Raw genomic sequence first — 23537 nt, 5'->3', positions numbered from 1 at the left:
TTCTCCTATATTCTCGGCGCTCTCTGGCCCTCGTGCCTATTTTCCTTCTGGCCTCGACGGTCCTGCAGCCTCCTTTCTCTCTCTCTCTCTCTCTTTCGAGTCTCGAACGCCGCCTTGCACCTCCGTTCCTCTCGAGGTCTAGCCAAAAAGTGCTCGTTCTTCTTACACTTAGTCCTCAGGGCTTCTCCTTTTCTTTTGTCCACACTCCCAAATTCGTGGAAGTCCTAATACCCCCTTCTTTGTTTATCCCCTGGTTCTTAGAAGGGGTAATCCTCCCCCTCCGGTGATAACGGTTAATATACGATTTGTTGAGACAAAGGAACGGAAATAAAGTAGAAATGAAGGAAAAAGAAAGAAAGAAAGGAAAATATATATATGTATATGTATTTATAACTTACAAACTATAAAAGAAACCACAATATGGCTGACAGCCACAATAATCTGTGGTCATAATACTGTATAGCATATACGGAATTATGTCCTATTCGTAATTTTTCGAATGAACAAATTTTATTTTCTGCCTTGCTATTGTTGCAAACATTTGCACTGATTTGGGCATTTGGGTAATGACCTTGACTATTCACAAAAACATCGTATGGGCTATTCTATTTTGTTGACATGCCCTACTCTCTACTAGTAAATAATTATACTTTGTCTGTTTTTTATAATGGTTTTAATTTATATAAATTTCAATTTAATTTTTTTCTATCTGTCCTATAAGACGACTCCGGATTTTGGGGGCCTTCTTTTTATGATTTAACTATCATCTTATCTGCAGAAATATATCGTAATTTATATGGGAAAAATTGTTTCACATTATGAGTAAGACTCTGGAATGAATTATGCTCGTTAAGCAAGGTTTCACTGTATTTTAATAAGCAAATATTTTTTTCAGCTTTCATTATTTTTATTGGATATAAATTTTACAAAAAGATATAAATCAAGCAAATGGAATAATTCAATCTTTTATAACAAATTTTAAAAAGAATCACAAAAGTATTAAAATATTTCAAGTTTGTTTACCTTTATTTATTTCTGTTATCAAAGTAGCAAAATATTGTATACAAATAAAGTAAAAAAAAATTTGTTGTTAAAAAAATTTTTAACTGTAATATAACTGTGAATAAGCAAATTAAATTTTATTTTAAAGATTATTTTAGTGTTACATATTCAGAACTCTATTTTAGGCTGAAAAATGGAAAGCCTATTTTGCCCTCTGATCATATTAAATTATCGGAAAGCCCTGACGGCACTGTTACACTAACTTTTGATAAAGTTACCCCAGATGATGCAGGAAAATATACACTAGTAATAAGTAATGAAGCAGGTGAAGAAAAAAGTGAAGCACCAGTAGCAGGTAAATATTATTTTATTAATAGTTAAAATTTGATGCATATATTAAATTATAAGGTAATTAAAGAAGGACAAGTGAATACCAAAGCCAATCAATGCCGTATATTATCGGGCTAATAACGGTTGTAATATTAATCAATTACCAAACAATTTGACATTACAGGGAAGGTTAGAAGCCATGTCTTAATAAATTTAATAATTATAATTTTTAATTAAATAATCGGCCTGGAGTGGGACTTGAACTCGCAACTTCCACTTACCTTGAGATAGGTATCGGGTTTAATAGAGTTGTTTGTTGACAAGTGAATATCTTTCCAAAACAGAAATTTTCAGATTTTACTTGATTATTGAACTCTGTTTCAGTTTGTTATTTTATACACAAAGTTCTGATCTTTGTTTATTACATATATATTTTTTTAAATTAAGATTATTTGACTTGAATTGTAATATGCTAATCCAACTTGTGGAGTTTACTTTTTAAATATTTCTATATTAGTAATTATATAAGTTTGGTTTCTTCTTTGATTAATTTAGTTATTTAATGTTTTCATAATTTTAAAAATATTTTCGTATGTCAGTTTCAATAACATAATGAAAATTTATTTACAATTTTAATTTAAAAAAATTAGATTCTTTCTTGTGACATATTTCCAGATTATCTTTTGTATTTATTTAATCTAAAAATAATTTACTTTTGTTGTTATTAAAATACAGTATATGCCTCATGTTTGAGTCAATTTTAAACAAAACAATTAAAATATTCTTTTGAATAAAAAACCAAAAGTGAATACTTTTTTGCAAGCTATCTGTATATACCAAATACACTAAGATGAAATCTATTCCCATTCATTAAGGTACTTGTACTATATTTACATTCTATACATCATTTTGAAGTTTAATTGATGTACCGTAGATGAACTCTATTCATCTATCTTACTATTTAATTTCATTTAAAATAAATAGAAGCAAAAATTGCAATTTCATTCTTACCGTAGTGTTGTCCCTTCTTGCTATTCCAGGTATCAAACTCGCATCAATCTGGCACAGAAACGATTCTGAAAATAATTTTTTGAGTTGATATTCTTTTGTTGATTCCTGTTATTTTTTAATTTTTATTGATTCACAATTATGTTTTTTATTTTATGTTATTAATGGAAAGACTATTGTAAATTAAATTTTGGTCAGGAAGACTGGCAAAATGACTTTCAAATAAAGTGGCACTTAAGTGAAGAACAGTTATGAGTAGGTGGAAAAGAAATGAAAAATTATGTTTGATTAAATGTTATTTTCTTAGATATTCACTTCTATGTGTAAATTAACTGTAAAAGTATTTACATGGTTATTTGAACTTCCTCAGAGTAACAAAGAGAACACATTTCAGATATGTGTTTGTTAATATTAGTCTTCATTAAAATTAACCAGAGACAGAATCAAATCTATCTATATGTAGAGAATACATTAAGTTGAAATCTACTTCCAATTTGTTAAAGTAATAATGTTGTATATTGAGAAATTTTATAAATTTTAAATTTATTTACATAAAATTTATTAATTTATTTGCTATTTTATTTTCCCTATTTATTTGTAACTTAAAAGAATTTTTACAGGAGATATTTTGCTGGATACAACTAGTTTTATATATTTCTGATAGATAAACTAGGAGACAACTATCTTTTGGTGCTACTTTAATGAATAAAATTAAAATAAGAGCAAAAAAGAAGCACTTTAAATAAATTTATCATTATCAGGCAAAAGATAAAATTTGAATAGACTTAAGTATAAATATTCCAAAATATCATTAAAATATAAAACAAATTTTTAGGAATGTAAATAAATATCAATTTTTATGTTCTATTAAATAAATAGAACAAAGTTTTATGTTCTATTTATTTAATTCTATTAATCTTTTGCCTGCTGGTGGTAAATTTATGTAATGAATGTGCTTGCTTGTTCTCATCTGCATTGTTCTGTAATTTTATTCATTGAAGTAATGCCAAAAAAAAAAGATCTCTTGTTTTATCTCAGTGTATATCACTCTTATCTTTACATATTTGCTCTCTTTCATATAAAATATATATATATATATAATATTTTAAAAAAGATATTCTAAAATTAGAAAGCATAGAAAATGAAGTCGAGGAAAGTAAACAATAAATATAATTTATTAAAACTTGCTTATAATTCAGTATTTATTTTTTGATGTTTGATTAATTTATTTATAGTTATTCCGGCAACAAAGAAAACAGACAAAGCACCAAAATTTAAAATTGTTGAAGGTTTACAACCACTTATGGTACCTGAAGGAGAACCTGGTAGATTCCAAATAAAAGTTTTAGGTGAAGGAAAGCCTATAATTATATGGTATGTCATTTTTAATTTTTTATATAAATATATAACTATCACAATATTCACTACATGAGAAAATTTATATGTATTAGTTTTATCTTGAATTTATCAAATAATTGTAAACATTTCTTTTCATTTGTTATTTTTTATTTAATCTAAAATAATATTTAATGTAAATCATAATGCAAAAAAAATTAAAATTTATTAAGAATAAATAGCATTAAATATTCCATTCCTCAGAATTTGATTGCATATAAAAATATTTTTGATTTAATTATATTAAACTTCAATATAATACCTACTAAAAATTGATTAAAATGATACCAATTTTTAATAGTTTGTTTAAAAATTCTTAAATAAAAATCAACTTTTAAAAATGTGTTTATTAGATATATAAATTATATTTTTGAAACTGTTTCAGTTTTGTTTGAGTTTTGTTATTATCATAGTTGTTAAAGAGTCCTTAGTTATTGGATGTCCTGAACAAAAAGAGCATCATATTAAACAATTTTGTTTGATCTAATGCTCTTTTGTAATAGATGTCATTTGTTTTTCAAATTTTTTGAGCTGAAGCTGTTTTCAAAGTAAAATGAAAACGTTTCTTAATAAAAAGAATTTTTTGATATTCTGAAATAAGCATTTCTTTTCTCTTTATCATTATGGTGCTGAGGTATCAAATCAACCTTAAACTCCAAGACAAATTGCTGAGCAAATTTCCTAACCCAGTGTTATTCACAGTCAGATTTGTAATGCTGTTCCTTCACTTGAGGATGAGTGCCAGACTCATATATTTTTCTATTTTTAATGTTTTGTCTTGAGAAATTTTACTTAAATCAGGAAGTTTTGTTATGAATAATACACATTTTAATGTTTATTTTACTTTACTTAAGTTAGAATACATTAAAAGTAATTTTGATATAGAAACAGAAAATTGATATTTGATCAGATCAATAAAAACAGAAATATGCTATCTGAAATTGTTGTTAAACTTAATTATAATTTCTATTCAAGTTCTGAATCTGTTTGGTCTGGATTTTTAAAATGGCATTGTTTGCAGATTGTTATTATGTGGTATCTGCTGATCAGTGTAGTAGTCTACATGTTACACCCTTGGATGCTGTTTTCCTATTCTTTTTTTTTTTGGGGGGGGGCAGTGTACACACTTTTTTCTTGATACTAATGTTGCCTGTGGAGGATCTGATTTCTTTCTCAACACTTCCAGGATATTCATATGGAGATTCTCAATCTCATTGTCTGCAAGGAAGGAGCCTACATTTTCTTCCTCAAACTTCTCATCAAGCCATTTCAGAAACATTTCATTACCTTCTATGATAAAATCCATCTAATGAACAAAGCAATAATAATGAATACAAATACATCGCACTAACCTTATATAGCTTTGCAGTTAATTTTTGAAACATAACACAAATGTTTTTGGTCTGCCCTAGTACTTTCTTTTGGTGGAGTTCTAGAAAAAATTTTCTTTGGTGTGATCCAAGTTCGATTTAGTTTCCAATTCTAATCATTATAATTTCAAATTCTTCTATTTTTAAATTTTAAATTTCCAAAAATGTGCATCTGTGCAGGTTGTTATAGCGCCGGGTCATATGTAGCCTGCCATGCTCTTGAGAGTTATTTTTTGTCCTTAAAATTTATTGACAGGTTTGAAATATATATATGAAAATTTTAATGTTTCTAATGGACTAATCAATAAATTTTTGAAAATTATATGATTAAATAAATAAAATGATGAATTAGAAAGTCAAAAATAAGTTTGGTTGGTCAGATACTTTCTAATTGCTTTAAATTATTATTATGCATTATAATTAAACATTTTATTATAAAGCATTATATAGAAAATAGCTCATTTTTATTTCATATGTCTTAGTACTTTTTAAAAATATTATTTATATTGTATACAATGATAAATCTTATTCATAGTTAATGTTTTAAACATTTACTTTAGGAAAAAAGATGGAAAAGATCTTATTTCAAGTGATCATATAAAATTAGTTGAAGAACCTGGAGGTGTATTTGCTTTGACTATTGATAAAGCAGTTCCATCAGATGTAGGAAAATATGCAGTTGTTATAATTTTCGACAATGGAGAAGAAAAAAGTGAAGCTTTAATGACAGGTAAAAAATAGTTATATAACAATAATTAATTGACATATTCTTGATATTTCAAATTTTAATGTCATTATTAGTTTTTTGTTATTTTATAAACTTTTATAACAAAACTTTTATAAACAACAGTAGTTCATATATATATATGCCAGTATTTGGCTGTGTGTATATATATATATATACCCAAATACAACAAACATACCACATAAATCAACTTAAGAGTTTAGAGGCATTGAGATATTTAAAGCAGATTGCCAGGGCCTATCTATCAATTTCAAGGAAAAAAAGCAAATCTCAAAAGTATGGCAGGCTATGTTTGATATGACATTATGGCAAACAACGTAGGTGCACCTGATTCGATAACAAAAGAAAATGTTTAAAATTCAAATGGATCAAAATCATATGCATTCCAAAATAGAACATCACTAGCACTGGAAAGAGTTGATTTTAGAAGTTTTCAAACCACATGCAAAGCTCAAATAAAGTTTTATTTATAATTAATGCTTTGCTGTTAGAAGATTACTTTATTAAAATTAATTTTAATTATTTAAATTATATTGATATTGATTATTTTAAAGATATTCAATTTTTTAAATATTTTAATTTTCAGTTGTACCTAAAATGGAAATACCATCAATAGGAAAAAAGCCAGAATTTTTACAGTCTTTGCAACCAAAACAAATTGCTTTAACTCAACCTGTTGTCTTACAGGCTAAAGTAATTGGAGAACCTAAACCTTCTATTAAATGGTAAGTGTAAGAAGTAATTATTTTTATTATTAAAAAATGTTAAATGGTAATGGTAATGTTAAATGGGAAACTAAGGTTTGTAAAATAAATAATTTTATGCATTTGTGTAGGAATTAAATAAAATATTTAGATTATATTTCCGTTTTACTTAGTAATATTTAAAACTAATTTTTATTCAGGTTAAAAGATGGAGAGGAAATAAGACCTACATCTAATATTACTATGATTGAAGAACCAGATGGCACTATTGCTTTAAAAATTGATTCTGTGGATTATTCAGATGCTGGAAAGTATGTTGCTGTCGCAACTAATATTGAAGGAAAAACTCGAAATGCTGCTGCTGTTGATGTTTTAGGTAACTGTATTAATTAATATGTATCTATATAAATAAAAATGTAAATGTTCATTTGTTCCTAATCTCAAATCTCCGAAAGTTCTTCAACTATTGCTTTGAAATTTTGACACAATGTTGCATTCGAACACATGTGTGTTTTTACATAATATATATGTTGAAATCCCCCTGCGGGAGAGGGGGACAAAATTAAAGCTTACCGTGAAGAACTGGGCTTCTATTATACTATTTTAGATGTGGTTTTTTTGCGTTTTTGATTGTGTTTTAATAGGGTACATCAAGAGAATGTACACTAAGAAGGAATTTTTCGAAATTTTCCATGTGGGGAAGTGTTATATGTTTATAATAGATGCATTTTGAGCCACAGCAATGCATGGCCAGGTCTGCTAGTATTTAAATAATATTCATTAGATATTACTAGGCTAGTATGCTTTATCTCAAAATAGATATACTATATTGCATGTCAAAGTAAATATAACATAAAAAAATTAGGATAGATTTACTAAAATATATTTGTAATTTGAGACAAACAAATTTTAGAATCTTTACAATCCGATCCTTTTCATATCATAGACACAGAAAATCAAAGTGAAGTTAATCCTCTTTATTAGGCTGAATTTTATTAATGTAGTAGGTTAATATAATTAGGGTTATACATCAGTATTTAGGAATGATATAAATATAAATAAAATTTCAAACATTGTGTTTCACACATAATTAAGGTACTGATTCAGAAAAATAAAATTTGGAAAAAAAAAAAAAACAGTTGTTACTATATTATTTTAAATTTCAATTAAGATGCTCATCACATCGTAGGTGTTTTCTTAAATTTGTGTTATAACTGTTAGCAGATTGAGAAGTTGATGATGGGTGATCACTCTTTTGAGATTTTTTATTGCTATGTTAAACTTCATTATTGAAAATAATATGTTTATTTTTTAACATTATAACAGTACTTTTCAATTTTGTTAAATGTTTATGTTTGTGTACTTTAATTTATTTTAAGTAATTGTTAAAACAATAAAAATTTTACTTTTTTATATGGTTTATATTATTACACAAATTAAAAGTTGCTTTTCTCAGATTTGCTCTTAGATTTGCCTTTTGTCTTGACACGAGTGGTAATTATAACTTTATCTAATTTACCTTAAAAAAATCATTTTATCAACAGTTTTTAATCTCACTTGTTAATAATGCATTTTTGGTTTGTATTTTATTTGATGAAAATATTAAATTACAAAAAATATCAATACTGACTTTTAAAATCATATATATATCTATTTAGATATTATTTTAATTTGAATAATAACATACTTATAAAAAAATGCTTATACTTAGATTTAATTAAAAAAGTGGTTTTAAAATTGTGTTTATAAATAAATTCTTACATGAAAACAGAAAAAATGTTGGTAGGAAGTGTTGGAAGATGATTGGCTTTTATTATGAAAATATGACAATATTATAACACAGTATAGCATAATTTAATGTCATTATTTTATATTGTTTTATAAATTATTGTGATTATTAAAAATATCTTTAAGAGTTTATAATTACTCTTTGATTAATATTGTAACTGTTTAAGTAGCATTCTAATAATTCTATTATTTTGTTGTACTCATACATTTATTGAACTTCAAAACCTTCAAATCCATATTACATTGACTATGAAGACAAAAGAAATGAAATATTAAAAATAATTGCAAAATTCATATTGATATAAATGTAGATCTATAATTTAATTTGACTCATTGCTGTTTTAGCTGAAAGGAAATCATTATTTACAAAAATTTTCCATTTAAAATTAGCGAGAAATGCTGTTTCAAGTAATTTTTATTATTTTCTAAATACTTTGTAGTAAAATTATTACAATGTAAGGTCACTGACTGGGTGGATAATCAGGATGGTTGAGGAGTTGAGAAAATGGTATTTGTGTTTGATTTAGATGCTGAGACAGGCTTACCATTTACACTTTGAACCTGGTTTTTTAATTTTTTTGATCTCTCTAAAATATATATATATACATACACTATGCTCTCGATGTTTGTGGACATCAGTGTTTGGGAATTTGATCATTCCTGATTGAAAATTTATGCATCAAAATTTCAACTTTTATGAAAGATTTCAACCTTTAGGGAAATGGGAGATAACTGGAGTTAGCACTTGCACAAACTGGATGTTCCAGCAGACAATGCTAAAAGATCATTGCACTCCTCATTTGTATGGTGTCTAAGATATGTTACTGTTTTGTTTATTTTTTTCTTTTGTTTAAATAAAATGACTTTTGCAGCACTATAAACCATTGCACATTATATTTATTTAATAAAATCATTCATTTTTCTTAATTTTTTTTAAAAATAGCAATAATACATAAAGTTCTGGAACAAATTACAAATTTAACATTGAAAATAGAAATTTGAGACTTTTGTTCATGAAGGCTTATTTTGTCCTAATTATTCACAAACATGGGGATCAGTGTATGTATAAAGAGAAAGTTGACTTATAGTTCAGATAATATAATTGATAGTGTATCTGCTTTGTTTGCAGAGATTATTATTTAAATCCCTAAGTATCTTTTTTCTTAATTATTAATTTATTTAATTATTTGAGTAATTTGAAAATATTCCACAAGATTTATTGCAAATTTACAGGTAATTTAAATAAAAAAAGTTATTATTTATTATTTTTCTAGTTCCTGCTAGAAAGAAACCTGAATTTCTAACTGATTTGCAACCTGTTACCTGCAATGATGGTGATTCTGTAACGTTGAAGGCAAACATAGCAGGAGAACCAAAACCAAAAATTAAATGGTAGTGTTGAAATTACTAATTTTAAAGTTTATTTATTAATGAATTTTTCTGAATTTTTGAATTAGTTTTTACTTTATCACCAATAAGCATTTTTTTGTTGAAAACAATATTAAGATGACCTGTTAAATAAAAAAAATAACATGGTATTTAAAAATAATCTTTAGCTACAATTTAAAATTAGAAATTAAAAAAATAATAATTGTTTAAATTTTAAATTTGTATTACAACAATATTTTTTTAGCAAAAACATTTAATAATAATTTCTACAGAAGCATCAATTGTTTTTTTTGGACCTAAAATACTGGAACAGTAGCTAAATATACTGATGAAACAAGTTGAAGATAATTGGAAATTGAAGGTGTAAAAAAGTACTTGATATAAATATCTCATTTTTCAAAACTAGATATTTATAACAAGTCTTTTCCCCAGTTTTTATAGACTTGATGGAAAAAACATAGGCTACACTATATTTAATTCTATTTCATAAGCATTGTTACAAATTAGTTTTGATTATGTTTTTGGCCTTTTCATCAGCATATAGATCTAAAATCTTATATATTTGAAAAAATTTCGATATACAAGAAATATGAATAAATAAATATATAAATAAATGCACGTTAGAATTAAAGTAACAAAATAAATTAACACAATTAAAAATAAAGATTATAACTTTTAAAAGAACTTGATAATTTTATTTACAGTTCAAATATGTTCAGAACCAATGTTTTAAAATAATAAATAATACCTTCAGAAATATATGAAAGTTAAAAATTATCTAAAAACTACCTTTATTAATTATATCTGAAATACAGCAAGTTTTTAATTAAATTTTCTTTATGTATTTAGGATAAAAGATGGCAATGAATTAAAACCAACGGGTAATTTTAAACAAATTGAAGAACCAGATGGCACCATTTCTCTTCAGATTTTAAAAGTAACTCCCAAGGATGCAGGAAAATATGCTTTAGCAATTGCAAATGATGAAGGTGAAACAAGAAGCTCTGCTCCTTTAACAGTTAATCGTAAGTCATTTGAAATTTCCTAAAGAATTTTAAATACCAATTGATATTATTTTTATATTTAAGAATTATTTAGATACAGAATTTTATTGTAGCATATGTTACTTATTAGAGTTATGATGATGATAAAATTTACCATAATGTAGTTTTAATTTTATTAAATAACAAATAACAAAATATATTGCTTTTTTTGAGTAAAATTTGAAAATATAAAAACAACAATTGTCCATAAGTAAAAATAATCATTATATATGAAATTTTTTGAAAATTAAAACATGATATAGCCAAAAAATTTATAAATATTAAACAATACACTCAATCTAAAAATTTTTATGTCTATTTTTTAAAAATTTACTTCTATGCTTATAATAGGCCTATACATTTTTATTTATACATTTATATATTTTAGAACCACCAGTTTTTACCAAACCATTGCTATCAGTGACAGTGATTAATGGATTTCCTGGAAAGTTAGAAGCCAAAGTTAGTGGAGTACCAAGACCAACTATTGAATGGTAAATAAATTTACAAAGTGTTCGGAAAAATTATCTAGCTTTTCATTAAAGCTTGATTTTAAAATATTAATTTATATATTTTTTACATGAACAACAGTGCATCTTAAATATAGTGATAGAGTTGTTTCCCATATTTTGTTTTGTTTTAAAATTTTCATATTTTATTGTAAAATTTCAAAAATTACTTTTTATTATGGAAAATAGATATTTTGTACACTACTCCTCTACAAATATATTAATTTATTGCATCAAAGTAAACTTATTGGAATTAAAATTATAAATTTAAAACATATTTTGCATCAAAATGTTTTATAAGAGAAATATTTATATAATTCAGTTCATATAAATAAATATGACTTTTTATTTTTTAATGCTTTTCAATATTTTTTTCAATAAACTTTTTGTTTTGTGACACCCAATTCATTTGTCATTCATATTCCAGGCACAAATTAGCTACTTTGATAATATATTTACAACGATAAAATTTGTATCTGGCAATCGAAACAGAAAACTCATATTCCATTTTAAACTTCGATGTGTCATTCTTATTCCCAATGCCCACTAATCAGTTATAATAACTACTTACTAAAGGAATAGTCATATCTGGCAAAACATGACAGACAACATTATACAAGTTATCTCATAGATGGCACCTGTTGTTTGATTGCCAATTATGAGATGATTTATAGTTGGCAGTCAGCATATTGAGTTGGAATTTGATTTTCTGTAAAGATGAAGGTGGCACAAAAAAATCAAAAATGTGTTTGTAATGAAAGTACATTTGAACTCTGACTATTCAAATTTATTCATTGCAAAGGTAATTAGGATAATTGAAACTTTAGATTAGATTAAGGAAAATATTCTTATTTATACAAAATACTATTATAACAATAATAATATTTTTGAGATTTTCTTTTGATTGTCTCTTTGTCAACAAATTAATTACTTACTCTTTGATATGGTTATCATATTGTGAAATCCTGAAATGAGGACACTTTGCACCTAACTTAATGCTCAGAACTGAGCATTAAGTCCTGGAAAAAATTTCTAACTGCAGGAGTTACAATAATACACTGTGATAAACCTTTATTTTTGGAAATCTTATGACTTCATAAATTATAGTTATTGATTTTGTTTAAAAATGGGTTTTGACACATTCAAAAACTACCTATTAGCAGAGAACATAAAAAAATAATGTGATTTACAAAATCCAAAGGTCATCCACACTTTTTAATTGTTGAGCTTGTGTAATTGTCATTAGATTTAGTTTTCTTTAACAATTTAATATTGTGTATCAAGTAAGTACTTCAATGAATCTAGATTGATAAACTGTGTATTATCATAAATGGTAAACACTTAACAAAAGCTAACACTACATGCCATCCATAGTGATGAAAAACAAAGCTATTAATACTAAGCTGAAAATGCTAATGAACATTGGAACTGAAATAAAAATTGAAATTGAAACTGGAAATGCAAAATGCAAAGTGAAAAAACAATCCTAAAAATTTAAAAGCAGAAGTGAAATGCTACTCAATTGTAATTTGCCAACTTGTTAATTCTAAATTTAACACTAAGCTGTTATCAATAAAGAAAAATCTCCCATATTTTACAAGAAATATCACCAGAGTGAAGAAAAAAAAATGTTTACTCGCTGGCAATGTGGACAAAACAGAAAATTCACAAAAATGTGGGCAGAAAGTAATTTTTTACCCCCTTTCCAGTGAGGATGTGTTTGCATAAGTGAGAATGTACTATAACCCTACTCTTTGACTACCATTGACATACAACGTATTTTTGTTTATTTGCTATTGTAAATATGTTAACATCTATAAAAAGTAAAATAGATTTGAAAATCAACCAGAATAAAACAAACACTGATTTATGGCAATAGCAACAGCTGGAAATGGATTTGAATGGACAGGAATTATGATTGGATAGATTAAGCCAAATGGTCACCATAATTAATCAGGCTAATATTACTCTATAATTAATAATTAGAATCTAAGTAATTTGATACTAGAGGTAAATGTTAAGCACCATTTCTTATCTAAACTAATAATTATAATAATTTAATAATATAGAACATCCTGAAAAAAAAGAATTAGCTCAGAGGAAGACTTGAACCATAACCTCTGCTTACCATGTGGTGTGCTTGCCAGTTACACCATGCACAAGTCTGCTTTTAGACGTATTTAAATTTAGATATAATCATTCAGTTACTTAAGGCCTAAGAGATGGTGCTAAACGTCTACCTCTAGTACCAAATTATCTAATTTCTAATTATTAATTATAGCATAATGTTAGCTTGATTAATTATGGCAATTGTTTGGCTTAGTATCAAAACATTGGGTTTTGGGATGTTGATATATATATTGGATGGATTTTTTTAGTGAATGCATTAAAAACTGAATTCAAATTTTTTAATTATGATGATTCAATTAATAAGTAGTCTGAATAATCAGTGTTCTATTGTGTAACCTGAATTCAGTCAATATTTTTGTTAATACTATAGTATAATGGTATAATAGTATCAAAAGTTTTCGTATGTATCAAAAATTTTTGATGTGTATATAATTATACTTTATTCAACTTTTTAACTTAACTTTAACTTAAGTTACAATCAATAAAGTATACTTAATTATTTATTTATGTATAGCATAGTTATTTACACATATGTTGGTTTTGACCATTAATGATATGTGTAGAGAATTTTATATCCTATGATTTATATTATATATAATAATTATCTGAGCAGTAAACAAACTTTAATTTTAATAGAATTTTATAAAATATTTTTAAAAAATTAATTAAACATTTTTACAAAATAATAAGAAATTATTTTTTGGATTTTTAAAATATTTTTCGATAAATGTTGTTTATGTATAAATAATCACTATTCTTATATACTGTTATGGAGCAATGACAACATAATTCAGACAAAACACTAATTTTTTCACAAAGTATACAACTGACAACCATTGAATAACGTAATAATATCAAGTTCCTGTCTGTCTAGTGCAGCCTGTTTCAATGGTTCACAATCATCTTTTCATAGAAAAAAATTTTTGAAAGGTGAAAATTTTTGGTGCAAAATTTCAATTATAGATCAAGGTATTTTTGTATCTGCTTAAGCAATATTTTTTCTCTATCTTAAGATTAAAACATATCAAAATGGGACATGAATCAAAATGCTTTTAAAACTATTCAAGATATTTCAATGATTTAAAAGCATTTGACAATTGAATGGTCTGTTGTTTTTCATTCTAATGAATCGATCACTAATATTTTATAGCATCAGGCATTAGAAATTAGAAAATTTACATGTTAAATCTGAAAATCTGAAACTGATGCTCTTTTATTGCTTGGTGTCATTTGTAGAAAGCTATTTGTAAACTTGTTAACAGTTAACATGAAAAATATTGCCCTTTTAAGAAGATATTTATTCTAAGCCACAATATTACATCTGATGGTGTATACAAATTAATTTGCATAAAATATTTTTTATTAAGCTAGAGTTGCTAATCATAGTAATTATAGAAGTGAATGTTACAGTTACAAATTTAGTTATAACAAATATCCTAATTTCTGATGCCTGAATATATATATATATATATATATAAAAGTTATAAAAGTTAATATATATATATAATATATGAATAATTATTTTTTATACATAAATAATTAATATTTATGGAAAACATACATAAAAAATCTAAATATAAATTAATATTTCCATTTAAAATTGTTTTGTCAAACTTTCTTAAATATTCTGTAAATTTTTAAAAAATTTTGTAAAATGCTATCAAAAATAAAGTTTGCTTAATACTCAGATAAATATTGCATTTTATGTGAATCTTAGCAAATAAAATTACCTATATATGTCATTAAAGATCAAAAATTGTATATGTAAATAGTCATATCTTTAACTTAATACAAATTTAGTTTTGTGCCATGTCTTACAAAATTTACAATAATAATTAATCTCTATTTTATTATAACACAGGTTAAAAAATGGACAACCATTTTTAACTGAGGGGGATCATGTAAAATTGTATAATCCAGATGGAACTGTTGCAATATTATTTGAAAAATGCAAACCTGAACATGCTGGAAAATATAGTTGTGTTGCAAAAAATGGTTATGGTGACTGCACTGCATCTGGAGAATTAGAAGTGATTGGTAAGTAAACTTTTTTGTATGTTTTATAAATATAATGTATTATATTTTATTTTTTAATCTGTTATATATGCTATAAATTGATGACCAAAGCTGACAAGATGGCCAAAATGATGAAGCTGTTAACTGTGAAGGACTCTTGTTATAGTCTGGGTTGAAATCTTAGAAAGTTTTTTTGGGTTGTTTGAATTACATTATGTTGGGCAGGAGTCTCAGTACTTGGCCATCAAATTGTAATCTGACTGAATTCATAATAGGCGTGAAATGAGGTCATCTTAGTGCCCATAAGAAGGAAAATATTACTTTTTCCTTTGATTTTAGTTTAATCAGAACAAAATTACCTGATTTTTGTAATATATATCAATATTTTCAGAAAACTTTATAAAAATTTTGTATATTATATTATCCAGATATTAATTTGGTAAGCCTCAAAATTGAAAATGGCTAGACCTCATTGCATTCAACACCAGCTGTGAGTATGTGAACAAGAACAAATTAGCATTATCAGACACTCAGTTAAAAATATTTCCTAACATGACGAAAAGGGTAATAAAAATACTGCATTAAAAACTTGAAATATCCCTGACAAAAAGCAAAGATAAAACTGTAATTTAAGATATTTCCATATTGTCTTTTGATTATCATCTTTTGTGGATTGCTTTGCTTTTATCTGAAGATAATTGGCTGTATGATTAATCATTACCCCCTCATTTATTAGGACTGTTTAGCAATAGAATCAATGTCTTAATATTGATACCCAAAATTGTCTCAGAAACATATTTATTATCTTGTATTTCCCAGATCCAGAAACATATATATTTTGCCTAGAGCTTATCACTTGTACCCATGTGTTGAGCAGAAAATGTCATATGCTTGATTATGATCAATAATGAGTTCTTATTCATGCTTATTGCCATATTACATAGTCTTTCTCTTTCATTATGCTTCATTTCAGCTGTCTTATACAAGTTGGCAATTTTATACAAATGGAGACTTCTGCAATAAATAAATATTTGTCTAAATAAATATTATAAGTACAATTTTAATAACTGGTTTGGCAAATTAAAAATTAATTTTAGGAGGCAGTTCTGCTGAACTGGTGAGAACCAACTAAATCTCACCACTGATCGCTTGTAAATTTTTTCAAAATTCTGATTTTGTTTACAATAAAGAAAGTGAGATAATTTTTAATTAATCATTTAAAATCAAAATTTATGACTTACTAAGATATGTTAAATAGACTGTTTGATGTAAAATAAGACATCTGTAATGATCTGGATATTACAAATATTCTGTATGAGGAATTACCTCTACAAGAACAATTGAAGTTGGTAATATTAGAAAGTATAAAATAATTTAAAATTGCAGATGATGGCAAATATCAACAAATATGTATGTGTTAATAAAATAATTTAATATATTCAAAAATCGTAGGCACAAAAAACCTTTCACACTCTGTTTCTAGCAAACAAATTAATGAGCACAAACGTTTTCGGCCATTTTAAAAGGCCTTCTTCAGGTGCACTGAGGACGGTTGGAAAGTCGGATAGCCAATGTTTACGTGACGTCATTGTTTATGAGGGGTTTCCTCTTACAAGTGACGTCTTAGCAGAGAAGGTTTGTAGAAACAGAGTGTAAAAGGTTTTTTTGTGCCTACGAATTTAAATTAGTTCTAGCTTTGTGTGCAGAGATTATATTCAAAAAATTGGCAAAAAATAAAATTTACAATACCTTATATATGCACTGTCCACAATCAAACCAGCTTCTACACAAATAAAAGAAATTTTTCTGTTGCTAATCAATCTTTAACCAAAACAATAATACAAATGGCAGATACAACATTATATGTTTCACGCTTTTTAAAGAACTATTTTAAATAAAAAAAATATATTTAAATGTATTATTTAATTTTCTGGAAGTGGAAAATAATAACTTTTTTGTGTTATTGTATGAGGGTGAGTCAAAAAAAATTGAAACTAATTTTCTCATATTGTGAAAATATGGCATTAACAAATTTTGGATTTACATCACTATAAAGAATGGTTATTAGTGCATCTGTCCAAATAATTGCAAGGAAGTATGATGTTTGTTTGACTATTAAAGCAAATGTCATCTGTTGCTTCATCAATTGAAGATTGATCAGTATGCAGGCTGAAATTTTGCTTCTGTTGTGAAAAACAGCTGTGGAAGCTTATGAAATATTGAAATAGGCATATACTGAAGACACTCTTCAACAATACATAGCATTTAGATGGTAAAAGAATTCTTTGAAAGCCAAGAATCAACCTTAAAATATATAGATCTGCAAATTACTGTGAGAGTGATGATTGCCAAGAAATAATGTACATGTGCTATTGCTTATAGATAGAACTGGTAACTATAAGCAATAGCACATGTTGGTACATTATTTCTTGTTCTACCTATCTACCTATCAGTTCTGCACACTTTGTGTGTAGAACTGATAGATAGATGCCGATCACATTTGCATAAAACATCCCAATCTCCATGACAATGATAAGTGACTGTACAATGATAATGCGGGTCAACTGAGTTTTTAATCAATAAAAAACGTTTGTCTTACATTCATCATTATATCCCACATTTGGCACTCTGTTTCTCTTTTTCTCTTTCAAAGCAGCAGTGGTGCAAAATCCTTTCTCAATCAAAGCAACAATGGTCAAAGCATTGGATTTTATTCTGAAGAACATCTCAAAAAATGGACTACTACATGTCTTCAAGGACAGGTAGTAGTGCATTGAATTTCATTCAAATAATCCATTCATAGGTCAAAAAAGATTATAGCCACTATGTCTCAGAACAATTATCTTATGAGAAAAGAATCTCTCTCAATTGGTTTTGATTCATCTTCATATTATATTTTTTGTTAAAAGCAAAGCATATTTTTATGAATATTAATATATTAATTAAATATGTTGTTATGTGTGCTTTGTTTATAACTGTATAAAACAAATAACATCATATTTAAAACTAAAGTTATTATTATTTAATTTTATTGAGTTGGAAATTGCCAATTATTAAGTAATTTACTATTTTTATAAAAATGATTTTTGTCAAAATCAAAGCTATATGTATATGAATAATAATATATGTACTATTAAGTTTCTTTTTTCAAGAAACAAAAGGTATTGAGAAAAGAGAAACATTAGTTCAGGATTAAATTTACAAATATTCTTTTTATCCCAGTTTCATTTAAATTTTTAAAAATCATTTAAAAATTTTTAGCTATCAATTTACATAATATAATTATATTTTAAACATGTAATATTAATTTTACAGAAAAAGAACTTGATAAACAATTAGAAGCTGCACCAGCATTTTTAAGCAATTTATATGATGTATCTGCAAAAGAAAATGAGACAATTAAATTTGAGGCTTCGGTTTCTGGCAATCCATTACCTGATGTTCACTGGTTTTTGGATGAACAACCCGTTCTGCCATCAAATAACATTCATCCAATGTTTGATGGGAAAAAAGTATATGTAACTTTCATACATAATTTAAATATTCATTATAAGTTTTTAATGTAAATTACAAAATATATTTCAGGTTTCTTTGGAGATTAAAAAATGCAATCCACAACATGCTGGGAATTATGAATGCCATCTTGTTAATAGAGTAGGAAATGCAATATCTGCAGCTAAAGCAAAAGTAATGGGCTTCACAGCTCCAAAATTTATTCAAAAGTTGGTTGATATGGAGGTAGGAAATTTGTTACTAATAAATAATTGAACCATTGATTTTGAAAGTGGGGCAAGTACATTTTATGCTATTGCTAGATATTTAATGGTTTGCATTTGAATAAGTTTTAAAAATATTCGTAAGCACTAATAGACTTATTTTATATCTTTTGGTCTTATTTCATGTAAATTTAATATGCAACAACGGTTATCCGTGTTTGGTGAAAAAAATCATGATTTTGGTATGCGCCAATGAACTTGCCTCACTTTCAAAAGCAATGATTTGTTGAAAATGTTGATTTTCTTTGAAATGTAATTATAATATGTGAATAAATAAAATATTTAATTTTTTGTTATTTATTTTATTTCAACATTTCATATTTCTTTCGAAAAGCTACAATAAAACAAAAAATAAATTTATTTTTATAGGAAAAAATGGATAAAATAAGAAAAAATATTCAGTAATAAGTTGCATGCATATAATGATATTTCTTACTTGAGAAGGTGCAGATTTTTAAAGTATTCATGATGAATGGGTAATACATAGGGAAATAAATCCATCGTATCTTTATATTTTTCTTTAGTGTGGACTTGCCCCCACTTTCAAAATCAAATGCTGAATTAATGAATTGTATTGTGATAACCGACAGCGAATGACAAGCGAGGATTAACAAACACACTTTGTTAATTTACAAAACTATGCTTTTATTCGCTACACTACAGCATTCTTTTTACACTGGATCCAAACGTGCAGGTGGTGAAAATGTAAGATCAGGAATACATAAAACAATACTACTAATATTACAAGGGTCCTCATCTATCTTAAACCTATTTACAGACTATAAGAATGGAAGAAAGAGAGAATATAAGTACAGAATAAGGGGAAGGCGGAAATACCCAGGTTTCTGCTCTTGGTGCTCCATGATACTGGGTGGGGTCACTGATGCCTCTAATCATCTATTTTAGTAGATACCTCTCATTCACTTTGTCGATAATCCACTGTCAAATCCGTCCAATAAAATTGACAGTTCAGTAGGAAGTTCTTTGTCTACTTTAACACTAGATAGCATCTCCGTCTCGACCTCACTCGTCAAGCTTCAATTCCTATCTTCTGTTGTTCCGACTTACAACCCATTCTCCACGACCTTTCTAGTCGAGAGCCAGGATCCCTTCTGTCCTTCTTTCTTCTTTTCCTCTCCTCTCTGTTTTTATTACTTTGTTTTTAACAACGCTGTTTTTCGTCGGAGGCATCACTCCCCATCAGGTAGTAAAACAATTAGATAGTAAAGTGATTAAGAAGGAAGTCTTTTTTGTCAACAGGAAAGGGAGAGAAACAAAAGAAATCTTAAACCTAACTTAAATTTATAAAATTATAAAATACAAAAATATACATTAATATGGCCAACGGTCACAGTATCATATTTAAGGAAAATTTACAGTGAAACTTTTTAGATTTTCTATTTCCACAAAAAACATTAAATTATTGCTTGAAATGTCAAAGAAAGGAGTTTTTAACATATAAGGCAACCCAATTCAAGTACTGATCCCAAACTAACCACCAAGACTATTCATTGGACTTGTCACAGCCTAATGAATAATCTGGCAGTTTATTTGGAATTAGTAAAGGAATTTTTTTTATATTGTTAAAATGAAAGACTAATTAATATCTTTAACTAGCTAAATCAACAGGCATTGCAAGGAGAATGAAATGAATATTTTGATATAAAATTTTAATTTCACTCTAAAATTGACATGTAATCCACACCTACTTCAAGTTGATTGTTAATCACAGTTAATCCAGTTTTTTTAGTATTTATTTTTAGTATTTTATTTAGTACAAAAAAATATGGTTTTGTATCAAATTGCAAGGATATTTTAGTAAATTCCATATGAAAAGAATTGTTATAAATTATTATTAAATCAAATTGTTACACATTTTGAGTTAAAGTTTCTAGTGCAAAATTTATTGCAATGGAAACATTGACTTTAAAGGTGTGTTTCTAAATCAAATTATGAAGTCATTGTTGTGTATTGACTATAAAAAATGTAAGAAGAAAAGAGCAGCACTTTAAACACAAAAACTTACTTCCCTCCCCCCAAAAAAACTGGCTGAGTAAAAAGCAGTTTTAAGGTGTAATGTTGTCAGTATGTTGAAACATACTATTTTACAAATAGAAAAGAATTTAATCTTACAACAATTATGAAATGTTTTTCACAAATTGAAAGTATATTATTAAAATTATATTGGTTTGATATTGTTTTAGGTGCCAACTACAGAACCTGCAAGGTTGACTTGCAGAGTCAGTGGCTTTCCTGAACCTTGTATAGAATGGTATCGTAATGGAGATTTATTATATCCTGGCATTAAATATTCAATGTCAAGGGAAGGAGATCAATGTCATTTAAATATACCTTATCCAAGAGGAAGAGATTCCGGAGTATTTGAATGCCAAGCTAAAAATGTAGTAGGAGAAGAAAAATGTTCTGCTAAAGTTATTATTAGGTATTTAATTAATTAATAATTTTTTATTATAATTATAATTAATTACAATTTTTTATTATAATTATTATGATGATAATCAATTTTTAATCAATTAAAATTATATATAGTTTCACAAAAATTTATGTATTATATGAAGTAGACCTTATTTTTATAAAGGTTCATTTTATGACTTCCCACTTATGATTTTTTGTTATAATCCATGAATTGCTATATTTTTGATTGAACACTTCATTGTGGTATTATATAGTTTAAACTATATTTCCAAAAATAGAATCTCCACAATTGTACCTCAGATCTTCATTCACTGTTTCTTTTAGCAGCTTCGTCCTTTGTGGACAGGTTGCTTGTGGTTTGAAAGAGATTTTAAAAATCAAAGCTAAAACAATTCTCCTTCAGGTTTCAAGCAAAGTAAGATTTTCATTGTTATTATATATATAGTTTCACAAAGTTGTTATTGTATATATAGTTTCACAAAAATTTATGTATTATATGAAGTAGACCTTATTTTTATAAAGGTTCATTTTATGACTTCCCACTTATGATTTTTTGTTATAATCCATGAATTGCTATATTTTTGATTGAACACTTCATTGTGGTATTATATAGTTTAAACTATATTTCCAAAAATAGAATCTCCACAATTGTACCTCAGATCTTCATTCACTGTTTCTTTTAGCAGCTTCGTCCTTTGTGGACAGGTTGCTTGTGGTTTGAAAGAGATTTTAAAAATCAAAGCTAAAACAATTCTCCTTCAGGTTTCAAGCAAAGTAAGATTTTCATTGTTATTTACAAGATTTTTTATTCTCCAGCAATTCAGAACAGCTATATCCAGCATTCATGTAAAGATGGGAAACTACCACTTCTTTCCCTGGATCCTTGTTCTGAAGAGAGACATCTGTTTATCGAGCATATCAACACCTCCCATTAATTTATTATAATCAGATACAACTTTTGGAATTTGGTGATATAAATATTTTCAATTCATTTATATTAAGAGTAAAATTTGGATTATATTTTTGTGTGGCATAAATCAAGCTTTGCTCAACAATGAAGTTCAATAAATCAGTTGAAAAAATTTTTCAAAAATTTCCATTAGAGAGATTACAAGGTAAAAGTACAGTTTATTGTAGGTATTCTTGGATGAAATCATTGTAGATTGGAGAATTCATTTTTGTAGATTGGGTCAGACTTTTTCCATTTGGGAAGTAAGCTTGGATCACATTACAAGGTAGTATGTAGTTGTATTTAAAGTCAAGAGAAATTAGTAACTGTAATGAATAAATTCAATTAGTTATTCCATTGTTTGGAAGCAGGAAATTACAAAGCTTTTACAAAGCTAACAGAATTACAAAAAAATATGGGTATAACATGAGTTTCATGCCTGATGAAATTTCAGCTGCTATCAAGGAACATCTGCTAGGACTGAAGACAAGTCTGGAGAATATTTTCCCCTTATCAACACCAACAAAGCATGGATAAGGAACCCTTTTACAGTGAATGTAGAATCCAAGACAGAATTCTGGATTCAGATATTGAGTCTATAATTGAACTGTTGTGTGATACAGCACTCAAAGACATCTTCAACAGAATACCACTGATGGATTTTTGGCTGTCTTGTTGTCAGAATACTCAGTTTTAGAAAAAAAGTGATAAAATTTTTAAAGTCTTTTGCCACAAGCAGGATTTTCAACATTACTTTTCTTAAAAAATAAATATAAAAACCAATTGGAAGTTGAACCTGGTCTAAGAATAAAAGCTATCATCTTTTTCTCCAAATCTGAAGTTTCTAGTTAACAAGAAACAGCATCACTCTTGTCATGAATAAAATATTTGGTTTTAGTTTGAGTTGTTTACATTTGTGTACGAGTAAATGCTTTTTTATTATAACA

The 23537-nt window shown here is 26.6% G+C and overlaps 1 protein-coding gene across 1 annotated transcript in view; it reads left to right on the top strand.

The window, feature by feature from the left end:
* The window catches only part of LOC136973205 (muscle M-line assembly protein unc-89-like), a gene marked incomplete at both ends in the record, with an annotated part of 87825 nt that extends 66177 nt beyond the window's left edge, over positions 1 to 21648 (top strand). The window contains 12 exon segments of the mRNA XM_067267905.1: positions 1188 to 1357; positions 3576 to 3714; positions 5666 to 5835; positions 6437 to 6575; positions 6755 to 6930; positions 9617 to 9734; positions 10581 to 10756; positions 11163 to 11268; positions 15275 to 15450; positions 18745 to 18941; positions 19015 to 19167; positions 21410 to 21648. Coding sequence (XP_067124006.1) covers positions 1188 to 1357; positions 3576 to 3714; positions 5666 to 5835; positions 6437 to 6575; positions 6755 to 6930; positions 9617 to 9734; positions 10581 to 10756; positions 11163 to 11268; positions 15275 to 15450; positions 18745 to 18941; positions 19015 to 19167; positions 21410 to 21648 — 1959 coding nt within the window.
* Between the last annotated feature and the right edge of the window lie 1889 nt (positions 21649 to 23537).

The sequence above is a fragment of the Centruroides vittatus genome, unplaced genomic scaffold (genome assembly GCF_030686945.1).
Source record: "Centruroides vittatus isolate TY-2023 unplaced genomic scaffold, ASM3068694v2 contig_3116, whole genome shotgun sequence".
Lineage (NCBI taxonomy): Eukaryota > Metazoa > Arthropoda > Arachnida > Scorpiones > Buthidae > Centruroides > Centruroides vittatus.
This window is presented reverse-complemented; position numbering and strand designations above follow the sequence as displayed.